General features: G+C 31.4%; 1 protein-coding gene across 15 annotated transcripts in view; it reads left to right on the top strand.

The window, feature by feature from the left end:
• Positions 1–14,342, top strand: part of LOC109107573 (janus kinase and microtubule-interacting protein 3-like) — a 40,940-nt gene extending 26,598 nt beyond the window's left edge. For 2 of the 15 annotated variants that reach the window (XM_042735961.1, XM_042735955.1), the window contains 19 exons: positions 2,696–2,809; positions 3,828–3,974; positions 5,369–5,500; positions 5,650–5,685; positions 6,047–6,118; positions 7,011–7,127; positions 7,202–7,330; positions 7,926–8,009; positions 8,813–8,875; positions 9,230–9,328; positions 9,449–9,547; positions 11,384–11,437; positions 11,563–11,628; positions 11,724–11,792; positions 12,294–12,371; positions 12,537–12,743; positions 13,007–13,072; positions 13,266–13,332; positions 14,181–14,342. In XM_042735961.1, coding sequence (XP_042591895.1) covers positions 2,696–2,809; positions 3,828–3,974; positions 5,369–5,500; positions 5,650–5,685; positions 6,047–6,118; positions 7,011–7,127; positions 7,202–7,330; positions 7,926–8,009; positions 8,813–8,875; positions 9,230–9,328; positions 9,449–9,547; positions 11,384–11,437; positions 11,563–11,628; positions 11,724–11,792; positions 12,294–12,371; positions 12,537–12,743; positions 13,007–13,072; positions 13,266–13,332; positions 14,181–14,221 — 1,740 coding nt within the window. In that variant the 3' untranslated portion in view covers positions 14,222–14,342. Of the gene's footprint in view, positions 1–2,689; positions 2,810–3,827; positions 3,975–5,368; positions 5,501–5,649; positions 5,686–6,046; positions 6,119–7,010; positions 7,128–7,201; positions 7,331–7,925; positions 8,010–8,812; positions 8,876–9,229; positions 9,329–9,448; positions 9,548–11,383; positions 11,444–11,562; positions 11,629–11,723; positions 11,793–12,293; positions 12,372–12,536; positions 12,744–13,006; positions 13,073–13,234; positions 13,333–14,180 lie in introns of all 15 variants that reach the window. The other 13 variants (XM_042735967.1, XM_042735964.1, XM_042735960.1 and 10 more) reach the window with 7 other exon arrangements.
• The last annotated feature ends 4,129 nt before the right edge of the window (positions 14,343–18,471 follow it).

Below are 18,471 nucleotides of genomic sequence, written 5' to 3'. Positions count from 1 at the left end.
TATTTTTTAACAGCCTTGGTTTGCATAGGATACTCTTTCAAAAACATTGTTTTTGTTACTCATTTTGGAGCTGGTTAGTTTTGGGTTAATGGCTTATATTTTTTATTGGAAATATTTGAAATGCCTACGGAGAAAATAAAGGGGAAAAACACTTACAGAAACAAAGGCGATAGGAAAAGTGGTCAATGACTGTTGCACTTTACTGTTTAATATTTATCAGCTATGCTGTTATTCAGCATCAGTCCTTGAAGAACCTTTAAAAAGATTTTTATTCCAATCAATCTACAGTAAGAACATCAAAAAGGTCATTAATGTGCATGTGGTATTAACTTTATACACTGCAGACTGTCCTTGTTTGAGTTCAAGAAAAAGAAAATATTATAAAAAGTGTGCAGTATGGCCCTTAAAAAGGTGTTTGATTAATTGACAGGTTGTAATTGTAAATACAGTTTTGTGCAAAGGTTCAATGAATATAATAGATCTGGGTTTGAGGAAAATATTGCTGATCCAGCTGCTTGTTTCATCTGCTGGAGTAAACACAGATCTGTCCCGGGATCCCCGCACTTGACAGCATGACTCTAATGTCCCGTTCTTTCCTACATCACACATTATTACACCTCTTACTGCCTGCGCAAACTCCTCTATTGACATTAGTGACAGATTTTCATTAACAGCAGTAACTTCTTAATGCATATTGTTTCTATTCACTATGTTAGTAATGTTTGTATAAGAAAGATCAAACCAAACACAACATTACCATAATCATTGTCTTAATTGAACTTAATATTCTGCACCTAAATAAACCATTAATAGCATGAGCTTCTGTATTTCTAAATGCCAAATGCCTGGCAGTTTTGGCTTTGTGCTTGTTAGGTTTGAGCTTTTATTCATTTCCCTGCACACATGATAAAAAATGTATTTAAAACAACTTTATTTGCAGAGTCTCCTGCTGTGACTTGAATAAGGGCCTGTTTGGTTTGCCATATATTCTATTTTAAATCTTTCTCTGTAGTCTTACAAAGAAACTTGTAATATCCGTAGTCTTTACAGTGGATTTCATCCAAAGCAGCTTAAATTTCATTTAAGGAATTGTGTTTCTTGGGATTGCACCAGGCTTCTTATTGAGCTACAGAAATTGGGTAGGAATATATATATATATATATCTATATATATATATAGAAATTGGGTATATATATATATATATATATATATATATAATATATATATATGTCTTGTTTATTATGTCTATTATGTATTATGTTTATTATTAATATATATATTTTGTCTAGTTTTTAATTTTTTATAAATTCCACAAAAGAAATTAAAGCTCTATAATACACATAACAACAGATCTAGTGTATCGTGAAATTAACTTACTGAGAGAAGCAGTGTTAGTTTTAAAGCAGCTCTTTATCATTTGTTGCAATTTAATAGTATTTACAATTATTTAAAATATTATTACAATTTAAAATATCTGTTTCTAGTTGAATATACTTTCAAATGTAATTTATTTCTGTGATGCAAAGCTGAATTTTCAGCATCATTACTTTAGTCTTCAGTGTCTCAGGATCCTTCAGAAATCATCCTAATATGCTGATTTGCTGCTCAAGATACATTCATCAAGCTGAATATTCTTTTTTTAGTATTCTTTCAGAAAGAACAACATTTATTTGAAATAGCAATTTTTGTAACTTGATAAGTATCTTTACTGTCACTTTTAATTAATATAATGCATCCTTGACAAATAATATAATTATTTAAAAATATATAATATAATTTGAGCGCTGTATAACAGACTTGTTTCACCTGTGTGGTGTATCAACATATTAATTGTACTAAGAAAATCATTGTTTAGTCTTAAAGCAGCTGTGTGGCAGCAAACTAATGTTTAAAAAATTATAACTCCAATGAGTTTAAACTCTCCTAGGGTTGTTTAGTAAAATATATAATGATATAAATATACAGTTATAAAAATAGATTTAGCTGTGAGATGGGCATTTTACTCTGTCATCAGGCAGCAGAGAGCAGACAGCTGAAGGTGAGAGCGTGAGTGTGATCTTTCCCACATATCAGGAAACGCATGGATGCACACACTTGGTATTCACACGTTCAGTCTTGCGTTTCTATCCGAGGCTTGTTTCCCAGCAGCAGAACATCCGTGTCTCTGGCTGTATTTGTGTTGCTGTGGGTGGGTTTGATGTCTGCTTCTGCTGTGGTGGAGCTGCTGCTTTCATTTTCTCTGCAGGAGAAAAGCTGGATTTGATCAGTGACCTTTCAGCTCTTTGTCAGATGTGGCCACGCCAGAGCACTCTGACTCTATTCCCTCCTCCGACTGTTTCTACGGTTACCTGACATAATGGAATATTTCCTAAATACAGCAACACCAAATGGAATTGAAATAAAATAAATAAAAAGTGTATATATATCAAGACTTTGATGTTTGTCAGAGATGTTTAAGGAAGCCTTGCAGTTTGATAGATAGATAGATAAAAAAAAAAAAAAAAAAAATAGATAGATAGATTGATAAATATAATATCCGATAGATAGATAGATAGATAGATAGATAGATAGATAGATAGATAGATAGATAGATAGATAGATAGATTGATTGATTGATTGATCAACATTAAAAAAAATGTACGAATGACGAGTGTTTTTTCCAGTTACCTGCAGTTGGTTTGTTTTCCAGATGCAGCAGTTGGATGAGAAAGACGCTCGACGTTTCCAACTGAAAATCGCAGAACTGAGTGCAATTATCCGCAAACTAGAAGACCGCAATGCACTGCTGTCGGAGGAACGCAATGAACTGGTGAGTCTGGGCAAGTGTGAAATTTTCTTTTATTATTATTATTTTTTTTATTTTATATATATATGGCAAAATATTTATTTTCTGTTATCTTTTCTGTTTATTGTTTTGCTAAAATATTTATTTATTTTGTATTTTATTGTTATGGGAAAAATATTTAATATTTTACTTCATGGTAAAAAGATTCATTTTATTTTATATTATATTTGTTCTGTTTTAATTTATTGTTATGGTAAAAATCTTTATACATTTACTTATTTATTTATTTGTTATAGATCTATCTATCTATCTATCTATCTATTTTTTGTTTACTTTTCTCCAAAAACTAATTCAGCCTTCTTAAAAAATGGCTATAAGTAATTTTAAATTTTCTTTTCCAAATAGTGATTGCTTTGGGCACAAAAGGGCACATACTGTATATGTAGTGTGTGTCATCTGTATTATGTTTACTGTAATATCATACCGTATTAAAGAGTGTTTTTGCCTTTCTATGTGTTATGTAATAGTGTGAATGTTCGCTGTAATGGTGGTGAGCAGTGATGAATGACTTCAGTGTTTCCTCCTCTCAGCCCGGACAGTCTTATAGATCAATATAGAGACAGAGTGATTTAAACATGGCAGCTCAAACCTTCAGCAATGGTTAAGACTCAGTTTACCACTCAATACAGTCCTCAACAATCAATTCAATTTCACCAACAATACAGATTTTAGGTCTTAAACAAATTTTCCAACTCTGATCCCATTTTGAAATATTATTTTTAAAAGTATTTTCTGAAATCAATACTAATAAAATTTTCCAACTTTGATCCCATTTTGAAAGATTGTGTTGTGTTCAAAATAAGTAACTTTGCAGGTTTTATTTGTAAAAGTATTTTCTGAAATCAATACTAGTATAGCCGTCCTTCCTAAAGGAACGATATTCATGCATACTTAAGTATTTAAATATTATTTAGGGTTACTGCATGCTTTTGCCACCTCAAATTTTTTTAGTTACCCTCTGTTTCTGTGTGTTTGTGCCCAGTTAAAGCGTCTCCGTGAAGCGGAGAGCCAGTATAAGCCATTACTGGACAAGAACAGGCGTCTCAGCCACAAGAATGAAGAGCTGGCTCATGCATTGAGACGCATGGAGAACAAAGTGCACTTTGTCACTCAGGAGAACATTGAAATGGTAATGAAGTGAACATATCTGTATTTGCATAGTATGAGCCCTTTTTAATTTCAATTCTTAAAATACTGATGTTGATTAAAACAGTTAAATGAAATCCAAACTACCAAAAGCGTTGGGTTGTTAAGATTATTTATTTTATTTTTTTAAACAGATGTTGTATACTCACCAAGGCTGCATTTGTTTGATCAAAAATGTGACCCTGGATCACAAAACCAGTCATAAGTGTCAATTTTAAGTGTCAATTGCAATTACTTATCAAAAATTAAGTTTTGATATATGTACGGTTGGAATTTTACAAAATATCTTCATGAAACTTGATCTTTACTTAATATCCTAATGATTTTTGGCATAAAGGAAAAATGAATAATTTTGACCCATACAATGTATTGTTGGCTATTGCTACTAATATACCTGTGCTACTTATGACTGCTTTTCTGCTCCAGGGTCACAATTAGAGAATAAAAACAGACATACTGTGAAATATTATTAAATCTTTTAAAATATAATTTGTTCCTGTGATTCAAAGCTGAATTTTCTGCATCATTACTCCAGTCTTCAGTGTCACATGATCCTCCAGATATCATTCTAATATACTGATTATACATTTCTATGCATCTCTTATTATTGTCAATGTTGAAAACAGTTGAGCTGCTTAGTATTTTACTGGAAACCTTGATACATTCAGGATACTTTGAATAATAATAAAAAAAAGCATTTATTTGAATTTAAAATCATTTGTAACATTACAGAAGTCTTCACTGTTCCATTTCATCAATTTAATGTTTCCTTTTTTAAATAATAAATCCTGCTGCCCCCAACTTATCCTGAAGGCATCAGTATTTTGTTTGCTAATGCAGTCTTATTGCTTGTATTAAGTAAATGCACCTGCTCTTTTGCAAAAAAAAAAAAAACAAATCAAAATGATTCCTCTTGGAAATGTAGTTATTGCAGTAAATGCATACTGAGGGGGCTGGTCGAGCCAGTTCTGTTTTGATCAATTTTTATCCAACAACTGCTTCACTGTCATTAGACATAATTGGCTATTTCCAGCTCAGGCACATTACTATTATTTTGATTGATTCCCTAGACAAAAGAAGCATCCATCTGCCTATTCTACTGCATAAACCTGTTTATATATGTTTGATACTGAAGTAGTCTTTTCAGATGAAGTGCATAAAACATTAGCTTTGAATACTGAAGCATCTTTATGTAACATGGCCGTGTTTGCATGTAAAGAATTTGTCAGTTGAGTCGTTCAGCATCAAGCAAGTGCACCGCCTTGTTACTGCTTGTGTCTAAATGATCTGATCATTATGACAGCTCCTCAGACATGAGTAATTATCTGTCCGCAGTCTCTGTGCACACATCCGGTCACTTGATGTTTTGTTTCGCAGCGAGAGAAGGCTGAGACGATTCGCCGGCCCAGTTCTCTGAACGATCTTGATCAGAGTCAAGAGGAAAGAGAGATTGAGTTTCTCAGACTTCAAGTGCTGGAACAACAGAACATAATCGACGAACTGTCCAAGGTATCAGCATTTCTTCTCACATTGATGCACAAGAAAGTATTTTGAAAGCCACAATTAGGAATTCAATTACATGGGGTCAATTTTCTAAAAGTAATTATACATGCAAACTGTGTCTTGCTGTTCTCTGATCGGTCTGTTTTCATTTCCAGGCGCTGGAAACCGCTGGATACGTGAAGAGTGTGATAGTGAGTCATTTTGCTTCTGGGAAATATTCACACTTTGAAATGCTAAAATATGTTTTTGCATATGAGCACAGTACATGATACCTAACAAAACCCAGATGAAAATGTCTGCGAAAATATCAGTTTTCTCAAAGGGTGAATGAAATTAGCATCTGAAATGAGTGAGTAATGTACTGTATGTGAGGTTCAGACATAATGTAAATACAGCAGCATGCATTCCTTTTTTTCTGTAAAACTGGAAGTGTAGTGGAAACAGCACCTTGTACTTAGAATAGAAATGAGATGTTTATGTATGACAGAGAATGTGATGCAAGTTCATGTGTTTTGTTCTTTAATTTAATCTTGTTTTGATCTTGTTTCTCAGGAGAGAGACATGCTGCTGAGATACAGGAGACAGGACAGCCTACGCAGGAAGAAGCCCTTCAGAACCTGTAGGGTACGCAGACATCAGGACTGAACTATGCATGCACCATTCATTGTAAACACACTTTTTTTTTTTTTTAAAGAAGTGCACGTAAAAGCATGAAGGTGAAAAAAATCACAAACATTCTGGCAAAGTAAAAACAACAACAAGGCCTTTTATAAAGTAGTTTTCCCATTAATAATAATATAAAAAAAAAAAAATCAAAAGAATAAAATAAAAACATTATTATTTTACATTACTGCATAATTCTGTAATGTCTTAATCTTATATACTATTTCCTTATACATTGCATTATTCATGATTATGCATTTTAAGATTAATTATACATTTCTTTTTATAATCATAGTGTGTATAGAATATTTGCTTGAAATGTTGCATTATTTCATTTTTTTTATATTTGCTTATATTTTGTTTAGTTTCGCTAATCATATACTTTTAATAATTATGCATGGATTATGCATTTATTTTATTATCATGTTTTATGTATGAAACATTTATTTTAAAATATTATTTAAGGTTTTGTTTGTTTATATTTTATTGACTGACTGATATAATTTAATCATGCATTAAATATGCATTTATTTTTATATTAGTACTAAAAATATAATTATTATATAGTGTTGTCATTTTATGATTAAGCACCACTGCACCATTGATTAATCCTAGTGATGTTTTATTTGTTTTTTGTTTTTTAAATATATTAATTTACGAAACAATGAACATTAACACTGTGGATCTCACAGAAACGATCAAGAAATATATTTAGATTATATATTTTTTGAAGAATATAAACCTATTTTCTCTGTAAGTATTTGTTGCTATTTTAAATTTGAGCTAATTTTGATTTTTTTACATCATTATTTATTTTATTATTATATTTCTTTTTCTCTCATTCTCTTCATAGCCGGTGGTGGAGACGTTTTTTGGCTATGATGAGGAAGGCTCTATAGACTCGGACGGCTCCTCTATTTCCTACCACACAGACCGAACACCCTGCACGCCAGACGATGACCTCGAAGAGGTGCGTGTGTGTTTGGCTGTGTTTGTGTGTCTCTGTAAACTATGACCGTAAACCTGTCGTCTCTCTGTGCTCAGGGAATGCTTAAGGAGGAGACTGAGCTGCGCTTCCGTCAGCTGACGATGGAGTATCAGGCTCTTCAGCGAGCTTACGCGCTCCTGCAGGAGCAGGTGGGAGGAACGTTTGATGCAGAGAAGGAGCTCAAGGTAAATCATTTAAACATCCCAGCCATGAAACATTTATATTCACTCACTTGAACAGCAACATCTCAGCTATTAACAGATGGCTGTATAGTTCATTATATGAATTTGATTCTTCATGCAATATAGTGTCATAACCAGCAAATGCAATAGAGTGTCAAGCTTTTTTGACCACAACGAGTGACAGGACATTTTGCTGGTCACTTGGTCTACATTTCTGTAATAATATCTCTTTGGTACAAAATCCAGATTCACAAAACATTTGCTCCCACCACCCCATATTGTTCCTAGTTTAACTTTTAAAGACAGACAAAAAAAAATAAAAAGAAATAAACATTAACATGAAATAAAAACAGACCACATTATTGTAAAGAACAAGATGTTTGATCATTGTAATTGTTTCATTAAAATGAAATGCACCCTTGTGAGTAACATCATAATAACTCTGAAAATTAAAATCAAGTCCCGCCCTACATTTGTTTCTTAATTGAATATAATAGTTTACTCAAATACACAAAAAGTAAAGTGGTTTACAAATGGCATTTATTTTCTTCTTTTTCTTTACAGATGTGCAAAAATTATAATTGTTTGTCTGTTTTAGACTCGAGAGCAGCTTCAGGCCGAACTGATCCGGTACCAGACCAGAATAGCAGATCTGGAGTGTGTTCTAAGTCATCAGGGACAGGTAAAACACCAGCACTGTTACCATTAGAACTCCAAAATAACATTTAGCACAGTTGTACTTGCATAATTCCATTAAAGAAACATGTAGAAGAGTTTGTTTCTTCATTGGAACAGATTCAGAGAAATTTAGCAGTATGCTACTTGCTCACCAGTGGATCCTCTGTACTTAATGGGTGCCATCAGAATGAGAGTCCAAACAGCTGATAAAAACAAAACAATAGTCCACAAGTGATTTGTTTCTTATAAACATACAACATTTCACTTAACAAGATGTTAACTGTTGGACTGGAGTGGTGTGGATTACTTGTGGATTGTTGTGATGTGTTTATCAGCTGTTTGGACTCTAATTCTGACGGCACCCATTCACTGTAAAGGATCCAGAATGTAATACAAAGCGAACCAAAACTTTTGTTCTGTAACTTTCAGACCCCATTGAAAGAAATATAATTTTATAACTTTAAATATAACTTTCCAGCAGTCTTTGAATCTCTGCTTAATTTTTTTTCTTTATATTTTTTTCCACCCGAGGGCCACTTGTAGTCTAAATCGAGGTTTATTTTGTGGCAACACACACACACACATGATGACAACCCTTAAAGTAATCCCATATATTCTGTGAGTGAAGAGAATGTGAAAGCCGGCTAGAGAGCAGGGCTGGTCATACATCAGTCTGAGCTGTGAGTGGTACATGCGCAGCTGAAATTGTTCTGGGATCAGAGATGAAGTCTGGGAGAGTGTTGGAGAGGATTTTACTTGATAAGATCTGCTAGCATTGAATTTTGTCATATTATATGCATTTTTCAGGATATGAAGTGGATTGAGGAGAAACAAGCTTTGTATAAACGCAACCAAGAGCTTGTAGAAAAGGTGGGTGACGTTCATGTTCATCAGACTGATAGAAGACTAATATCACAATCAGAGCATGTTTTTTTTTTATTAATAACTCAGTTTAAGCTTTTAAAGTTTGACCTGTATGACTTTGGGAAAACTGTGTGTAAAGACAAAGAAGGCTTCTTTATTCAAGTTACAAAGGCACCGGATTATAGGAATGACCCCAAAATGACCCTCTTTCAGTAGTTCAGCGGTGGTTTTAATTAATTTCACGAAGCCGATTTCAGGCAGTGAATGCAGCTCATTTGTTTCACAGACAGTTTTCCTGTCAGATGTCTTTTTTTTTTTCTTTTTTTTTTTTACTCCACACTTTGTGTTTTTTGTTCCTAGATTAAAAATATGGACACGGAGGAGACGCGACTGAAAAATGAAATTCAGGATGCAAAAGACCAAAACGAACTCCTGGAGTTCAGAATTCTTGAACTTGAAGTGAGTCTGACTTGAATATCTTTCTACTCCAGAATGTGTCAAGTGCTTGTAAGTGTGTCAGACACAGATTTAACCTACAGGAACAGAAGAATAATAATGTTGCTCTTTTTTTTCCTTCAGGAAAGAGAGAGAAGATCTCCAGCCATAAACTTCCAGAATATCCACTTTGCTGAGGGCACGAGTCCCCTGCAGTTGTACTGTGAGGCAGAGGGTGTTACTGTGAGTTGCTCTGAACCATATGCCTCATGTCTCCATTGAGAGACCAGGGCTTATTGTCACATGTTGGAAGTTGTATTATGTAACTATAAGATTTTAAAGTGCTCCTATTATGGGTATTGAAAGGTTCATATTTTGGTTTTGGGAGTCCCCAACAACAGACTGGCATTCATGCAAGGTCAGAAAACACTTGCATTGTCTAATAATATGCAGTTATTTTTACCTCACTTTCACAATGACTCCCAAATGATTGAATCATGTTGATGTCAACATGAAATGGCTTGGGATTCATTTTAAAAATGACTCGTTTCATTGATTCAGAGACAACTCTTTCTTTTGAGAGACAATTTTTTTTTAAATTTATAAAAAAAAACTTCATACACTTTCAAATTTAAAACTTAGGACGTTTTCATTCACTTAGAGCTGTGTTACACACTGCATGAAATATAATTTTCAAAATTCCATAATGGGGACAATTAATAATTAACAAATTCATATATTATTAATTATTAATTTAATTTTAATAATTTTAATAAATAATATTTTCTAAATATACTTTACATAGTTTTACTTAATAAAAAAAAATTATTTAGAAAAAACTTCATTAAAAAAACTTCTTTAAAAATCTTTTAAAATAATTGTTTTTATATTATCCTACATATAACATATTTTATATACATAGTGTATTATATTTTATTAATAATGATTTAACCTTTTAAAAAAAATTACTGAAAGCTGTTAAAATAAATATTTTTATATTATACTACATGTAACACAACATTTTAAAAACAAATATGTTTTACCTTTTTACTATATATATATGTGTGTGTGTGTGTGTGTGTGTGTGTGTGTGTGTGTGTGTGTGTGTGTGTGTGTGTGTGTGTTGTGTTTTGTTTTTTTTATTATATAATATATATATATATATATATATATATATATATATATATAATATATATATATATTATATATATATATATATATATATATATATTTATATATATAATTTTGTTTTATTAAATAATTATTTAATATTTCATTACCTTATTATGTTTTCACAATTTTTTAACCTATAAAATCTTTTTAAAAGAAATGCTATTATATTATGCTCTATATAACTCCTTTTAAATACAGACATATTTTGCTTTACATAGCATTTTATATTTTATTAAATAATTATTTAATATTGTTACCTTATGTTTTTATAATTGTTCTATCTTTTGAAAGAAAGCTTTTTAGATAATCTTACATATAACAATTAAATAGAGATATTCTTTTCCTTTTTAATTTATATATAATTTTATATTTCATTTAAAAAATGTTTTAATATTATACTAATTTATTATGTTTTCAGAATTATATTATTAAATCTTTAAAAAAAAAATGTATATTATAGTACGTTATACATTATAACACATTTTAAATACGGATATGGTGTGCCTTTTCAAATAAACAGCAGATTCTTATAGTAACAACTTACCCCACATAGCGTGATGATAACGCTATTATGATATTTAAAGATATTATATATTATTATAATAAAAATATATTTTAAGTTAATAATCATCTAAAAATCCAGACAATGAGGAAAACCAGTGCCAAGGAAAACAACTCTTACTGTAGATATTTGAATAGGTTTTAATTATTTTAAAGGTCTTCTTGATTATTATTTTTTTTATTTTATTTTTTTCAGCAGTTTTCAATTTAGTTTTTCAGATGGAACTGATATCAGTCCAAACATGTAACAGACTGCCTGTGATCCAGCACAGATCTAATCTGCTGATGTCTGGAGGAGAATCTGTGGTTTAATATCTCTCAATTAAAGTCTTTCTCACACCACAGGACATTGTGATCACAGAGCTGATGAAGAAACTCGATATCCTGGGGGATAACGCCGTAAGTGTATGTTGATTTCATATGTAAATGTGTGTGTTTAAACACATGCCTCGGTGTGTTTAGTACACATGCATACTCTATCTCTGTCCCTGATGTCTCATCTTTTCATTGGATGACACGCACAGAATCTGACCAACGAGGAGCAAGTGGTGGTTATTCATGCCAGAACAGTATTAACGTTAGCCGAGAAGGTATGTTTTTTTATTATTATTTTTATTTCATGTTAATTTCATGCCGTTTTAATGATTCTTTCATGTTTCTGTATTTTGATGTCTCTTGTGTCCAGTGGTTAGAGCAAATTGAAGTCACCAAATCAGCATTACAACAGAAAATGTTGGACATTGAAAGTGAAAAGGTAAATGCATTTAAATGCATTACACACTTTAATTCCCATAAGCTCTTCTTACTTATTTTACCCCAAATAAAAAAAAATAATAAGTTATTATTTAGAAATAAATTCTAATGTTATAAGTAAGATATTAAGTAAGCATACTATGTGTAATGTTTATAAATAAACAAGTTTTCCCCCAAATTCCAAACATTTTACTGTTGATTTTTCGTGATTCTTATTAGATTCCCATTGCATATACAGATACTTAACAATTTTTATTTTCTTTTATTTCTGACAATAAGGTAATGGTAATTTGGTCGGGTTGGTATAATTAATAACATGAATAAAATATATCCTCTTTTTGAATAAATAGTAATGGTTCTAACAACAGGCTTACATTTTTTTATATAGAATTTAAAAATAATACTAAAAATAATATCACTCACTAATCTATTCAGAATAACTTTTGTTAATGTGGTGTTTTTGCATCAAAACGATTATTTCCTCTTGTCGTTTTCCTCCGAAGAGCTCTTTGGCAAACAAAAAGGATATTTAGACGAGGAATTAGACTACAGAAAGCAGTCTTTGGACCATGCACACAAGGTAAGGACTGTACATCAGATAACACATGGCCAATAATCCATATGCTTTATTCTCGAGCACTGCGGAGGAGTTTGACTCTATTGTGAGATGCAGTTCTGCCCTCTTGTGCCCCCTGGTGGTGAATGCATGCCATCTCTGGCCCACACCCCTCTGTGTTTCTCTCAGCGCATCCTTGAGTTGGAGGCGATGCTGTTTGACGCTTTGCAGCAGGAGGAGACGGGTGGGAAGGTGTCCGAGCTGCTGACCGAGCAGGACCGTGATTCGCTGAGAGAGGCTGTGGATCAGTGGAAGAGGCAGGTCTTGAGTGAATTACGAGAGAGAGATGCGCAGATACTCAGAGAGAGGATGGAACTGCTACAACATGCTCAAGTGGTATGTACTTCTAGAAAATATAAGTGAAAGAGATATTAAAGAGATTAAAATGCTAAATCAGTACTAACTGGTCTCGTATTCATTCTGGTCATTTAATCACATATATAATGTATAAATAACCATTTAACTATTTCTAGCATCATGGCATGATCTTTTACACAGACAAACACTTCTTATTCTGCAGTGACTATAAAGCGTCAGTATTTAGTTTTAGCCTTTTGTTACTGTGGCTACTGACTGATCTTTTTTTCCTGTCTCAACAGAGAATAAAAGAGCTGGAAGAATGGATAGAGGCCCAGAAGAGGCAGATAAAGGAACTAGAAGAAAAGGTAATCATATAGAGCACTCATCTATCATTTTATGTCAAGGTCAGCACAATCATCTTCTCCAATAATGTTTTTATCTCAAGTCTAAATGTAATGTTTAATTTATTCTCTCCTCTTTGTTCCGTTGTGTTGTTTTTTGTCATTTGTTTTTGTTCCCATGTTCAGTTTTTATTTTTATTTTTATTTTTTTCTTTAGCCTTCATTCTTTGGTCGTAGCTCTTCCAGAAAGCAGGAAACGGTGCCATGTGGCTCAGTGGACTCCGGTAATACATGACAACTTCATACATTCTAGATTATAAGAAATTATATACTGTATCACCCTTCTTCCACTTAAAATAACATTGTGGCTGAAATTGTAAATGTAACAAAATTACAAAACTACACCGGAATACTATAGTTACAGCAGCTATTGTTACAGTGAAATCATAAACTAGATAAAGAAAGTTTGTGAAGACAGACTTTGAATGTTATAACTAAAAGTTTACAACATTTTGAAGGTTATGTAGTTTGAGGACAGTATAAAAAGATTTAAAGACTGACTATTAATAGCTTTGTGGTGTTTCTTATACACTAACATTCAAAGGTTTTTGGATCAAGATTCGATAAATTTTAAAGAAATTAATACATTTATTCAGCAAGGATGCATAAAATTATCAAAACATTACAAAAGATTTCTATTTAAAACAAATGCTGTTGTTTTGAACTTTCTATTTAATATATATATATATCTTTACTATATATATATATATATATATACACACACATACACACAAAAAAAAAAAAAAAAAAAAAACACACACACACAAAAAAATAATCCTGGGGGAAAATAATTTTCAAAATTCTGAAGTATCATGTGACACTGAAGACAGGAATAATGATGCTTAAAATTCAGCTTTGTGTCACAGGAATAAATTTCATTTTAAAATATATTCAAATAGAAAACAATTATTTTAAGGTGTAGTAATATTTCACAATATTAATATTTTTACTGTATTTTTGATCAAATAAATGCAGCCTTGCTGAGCGTCAGAGGCTTCTTTCAATAAAATATTTAAAAAATCTTTGATTCAGATGTCACCAGGTTCTAAGTGTAAATGTTGTTTTTGTTTAGCTCACAGGCCTCAAGTGTTCTTCTGTACCAGAGGAGGGTGACACACGTGTCATCAGTGGTCCCAGCCATCTCTTCTGCGCTGATACGAGACTTCAATGTTCACATCAACACTGGAACATGGACATGGAATATGGTGCTCTCATCCTTGTGGACTAAAACTGTTTTTATCCTCACCTACCTAACTAACCTTTCTTTGACCTACCTCCGTGCGTAATTAAATTAATCACTAAAAAAAAGAAACGCTCTCTCCTTTCCCTGCTGAGCAGGTGGTGCTGGAGGCTGCTTCCCTTTGGAAGCCTGATGGAATGAGAGGTGTTACGTTCAACTTCCTCCCACTGTTTACACTCACACTGCTTCGGTTCTGGTGGTACAGTGCGTCTGGTGTTTGCGTGGTGGCGCTCGCCCGCTCCTGTGCATTGAGAGAAGTGGAACTGAAAGTTTAATCCTGGAATTAAAATTATGTCTGGTTTTCTAATGTACAGGAGCAGTGTTTCAAATAAATTTCTCAGAGGAAGACTGAAAAACTAAGAGGATGTTTCTGCGTCTTTTTCTGTTCGTTGAAAATAAAGCCACACAAAGGATTCTGGGGTACATACGTGCCTCTGAACAGAAACTCGAGGTAAGGTAAGCTTGATTGACTTGTACATGCTTTGAATATGTTTTTGTTGTGTGCGTAAAGCAATTAAATATTTACATATTTATTATATATTAGTACTTCTGTCATTGCAGTACAGACAGTAATTAAAAGTTATTTTTCTAGATTTTTTTCAAGATTAAGGGTCGGGTAAATAGAAATACATATGCTGTATATAGTAATACTCTAAAATAATAAATAGCAATAATAAAAAAATTTAATAGTAATACTATATATGGTATACAGTACTTTATATATATATATATATATATATATATATATATATATATATATATATATATATATATATAGATATCTATAGAAACTTGTTTAATATATTCATAATAAATTATATATATATAATAATTATATAATTATATATATATATATATATACCGTACAGGTCAAAAAGTTTGGAAACATTACTATTTTTAATGTTTTTGAAAGAAGTTTCTTCTGCTCATCAAGCCTGCATTTATTTGATCAAAAATACAGAAAAAAAATGTACTATTGTGATATATTATTACAATTTAAAATAATTGTTTTTAAATTTATTATACTTTAAATTATCATTTATTTCTGTGATGCAAAGCTGAATTTTTGGGATCATTATCACATGATCCTTTAGAAATCATTCTAATATGATGATTCATTATCAAAGTGGAAAACAGTTCTGCTGCTTAATATTTTTTTCAGAACATGTGATACTTTTTTAGGATACTTTGATGAATAAAAAGTAAAAAAAACAAAAAAAAAGCTATGTTTTTAAAATATAAATATTTGTAATAACATATACACTACTGGTCAGTAATTTGGGGTCAGTATTTTTTTTCTTTCTTTTTTTTAATAAAATTCATACTTTTATTCAGCAAGGATGTGTTAAATTGATAAAAAGTGATAGTAAAGGAAATATATTAGTAGAATATATATTATTAGAATTTTTTTTTTTATTTTGAATAATGCAGTTCTTTTTAACCTTTTATTCATCAAATATATTAGACCAGCAGAACTGTTTCCAACACTCATAATAAATCAGAATATTAGAATGATTTCTAAATGATCATGTGATAGACTGGATGTTACATGTGACACTGAAGGCTGGAGTAATGATGCTGAAAATTCAGCTTTGCATCACAGGAATAAATTATTTTTTTAAAGAATATTCAAATAGAAAACTATTATTTTAAGTTGTAATAATATTTCACAATATTACAGTTTTTTTTCTGTATTTTTAAAAAAATAAATAAAAACAATAAAAACACAAGAAACTTCTTTCAAAAACATAAAAAATAGCAAAATCACAAAACTTTTTACCTAATGCAGCATCATCAAATGAGGTCATATCAGTGTGTGTGTGTATGTATCTATAGATATATATATATATAATATATATATATATATATAATATATATATATGTTTTAATATTGTTTAGAATAATAATAATACAAATATATAATATTTATGTTATGTATTGAAATAATTTAGATATACTAAAGATAACATATGTAGATCTTATAAATATGTGTGTGTATATTATTATTATTATTATTATTTTCATCATCATCATCATCATTATTTTTATTTGTTGAATGCAAATTCAATTTATCTGTTTGCCCAAGAGGTTTTATTTTAAAAGGACTCGGATGGTCTTTAATGTAAGCAACAGTTCTGTCAGTAGAGGGCGCTACGGAGCAGTTTATAATTTACAATTATAAGGGTTTTTGACAAATTTGCAACACTGTTTTGTAAAGTCTGAGTTGTCAGAACTTCTAGAGAAATATTTTAGTTCCTAGCAGTACATATTAAGAGATTATTAAAGAAGTTTTAAAGCAATAGTGAGCTGAGTGTTTTTTTAAGAGGCTAAACTGATAGAAATTCATCATGTTATGAACCTGCCATGTTGCTGAGCTCATATACTTTCCTGTCTGGTAAAATTCAGCTCTGGCATGGACGAGAGAGATAGTAAAGGAGGACAGGAGACCGTGGTAAAATCTAGGTTTTCTGCCTCCGGCTGCTTCTTCCATCTCACTGTTACACTGTTACTTGCAACTAAGAAATGCCACAGCCTTACAATCAAAGAGAAACCCAGGAAGCGGAAGGCTCCGGAATATGGGCTGCAGCTCACAGATACCCAGGAGTCCTGTGTGTTTTCAGAAATAAGGAAATGAAAATAGATGTCTTTTACGATCTCTGCCTTTGAAGGTTCTGCTTAACAGTAAAACATGCAGGAAAACCCATTTTTGCTACATGATGTGAATTTAAAAAGAGCATTTGATATGGAAATAAACAGCATGTTTAGTTTATTCACACGCACTCTCCTACTAAAACTGGTTATGAATTTATGACTGATTGTGTCTGTTTTCACAGTTTCATTGCACAGTAGTTGATGATATTTTATAGATCTGTTTAGATACCACGTGTGTAAGAAGTGGTGAGATCATCTCTCTGGTCAGGTATGAATGGAAATGAATCTGTTATATTAGATGAAATGCAAGCCCTCTTTCCTCAGGCTATTGTTAGACTGCAGCTATTGTGCTTTTATATGATTCATTCCGGCTGTAAAGTGTTTTAACGCACTCACTCCCAGAGGCGTTCAACATATGGGGCAGGAGTCCTCTCCTTTGGGCACATCTTCAAGCCTCCAGATGGACTTTCCCAGATCTCCACATGCACAGATGAGACCAGACACACTGTAAACGACATCTGCTAGCACTTGGTATGTCTAGCATACTTTTTCCAAGTACAACCTATAATCACTGAAGGATTAGTATATATATATATATATATATAATATATATATATATATATATAGATATATATATATATTATATATATATATATATATAATATATATATATATATTAAAGCATTTCTTATCACAACAATAGTTTTACACTATACCCTCTATCTGCATTATGCCATAAACAGTAGACAAGCAATGATCAATGATATTTGAGGGGAACTTATGTGGCTAAATACTATTACTTAGAAAAGGGAATGACAGAAAGAAAAAAAATGTTTAAGATGTATGCACCAAGTTCAGTGCAATTTATGGTGTTCATGCTGGTTTAATAGTTTTTGAAAACCTTTATACCATTTTCAACAAATGTTTTGATGTTGAATTAATTTAAACTTGAACCAACCTTATAATTTCATAAATTGTCATTATCTTGATTTACTGACCTTGCATTTAAAATAACATGTTTACATTTAATGCAATAATACATTTTATAAAGGTTTTAGAGCAGTTTCCTTTTATTATAATAATTATTAGTAGTAGTAGTACTAATGCTGTTTGAAAATCACGCATGCATGCAATATGATTTCCTAAAATATAAGGTGCTGACTTGTGTATATGATTTTCATGCAACACTAATAAATAAAGACTGCTCTTTAACCTATAACAATTTATTTGTATTATTTTAAATGCATAGTCAGTTTGTCAAAATAATGTCACAATTTATGACATGACATTTTTCTATCACTCTTATACTTTTATATCACAATACATGCAGTTTTCATGACCTCATATTAATTTATATTTATATTTGTACAATGCTAAACTAATGAAAATATTTAAATATTTGTGTTCCAAAAGGATAGATTGTCTATTCTACTGCTCTCCCGCTTTCTTTTTAGAAAATGACATACTATAA

Source organism: Cyprinus carpio, chromosome B12 (assembly GCF_018340385.1).
Source record: "Cyprinus carpio isolate SPL01 chromosome B12, ASM1834038v1, whole genome shotgun sequence".
NCBI classification, from domain to species: Eukaryota; Metazoa; Chordata; class Actinopteri; order Cypriniformes; family Cyprinidae; genus Cyprinus; species Cyprinus carpio.
This window is presented reverse-complemented; position numbering and strand designations above follow the sequence as displayed.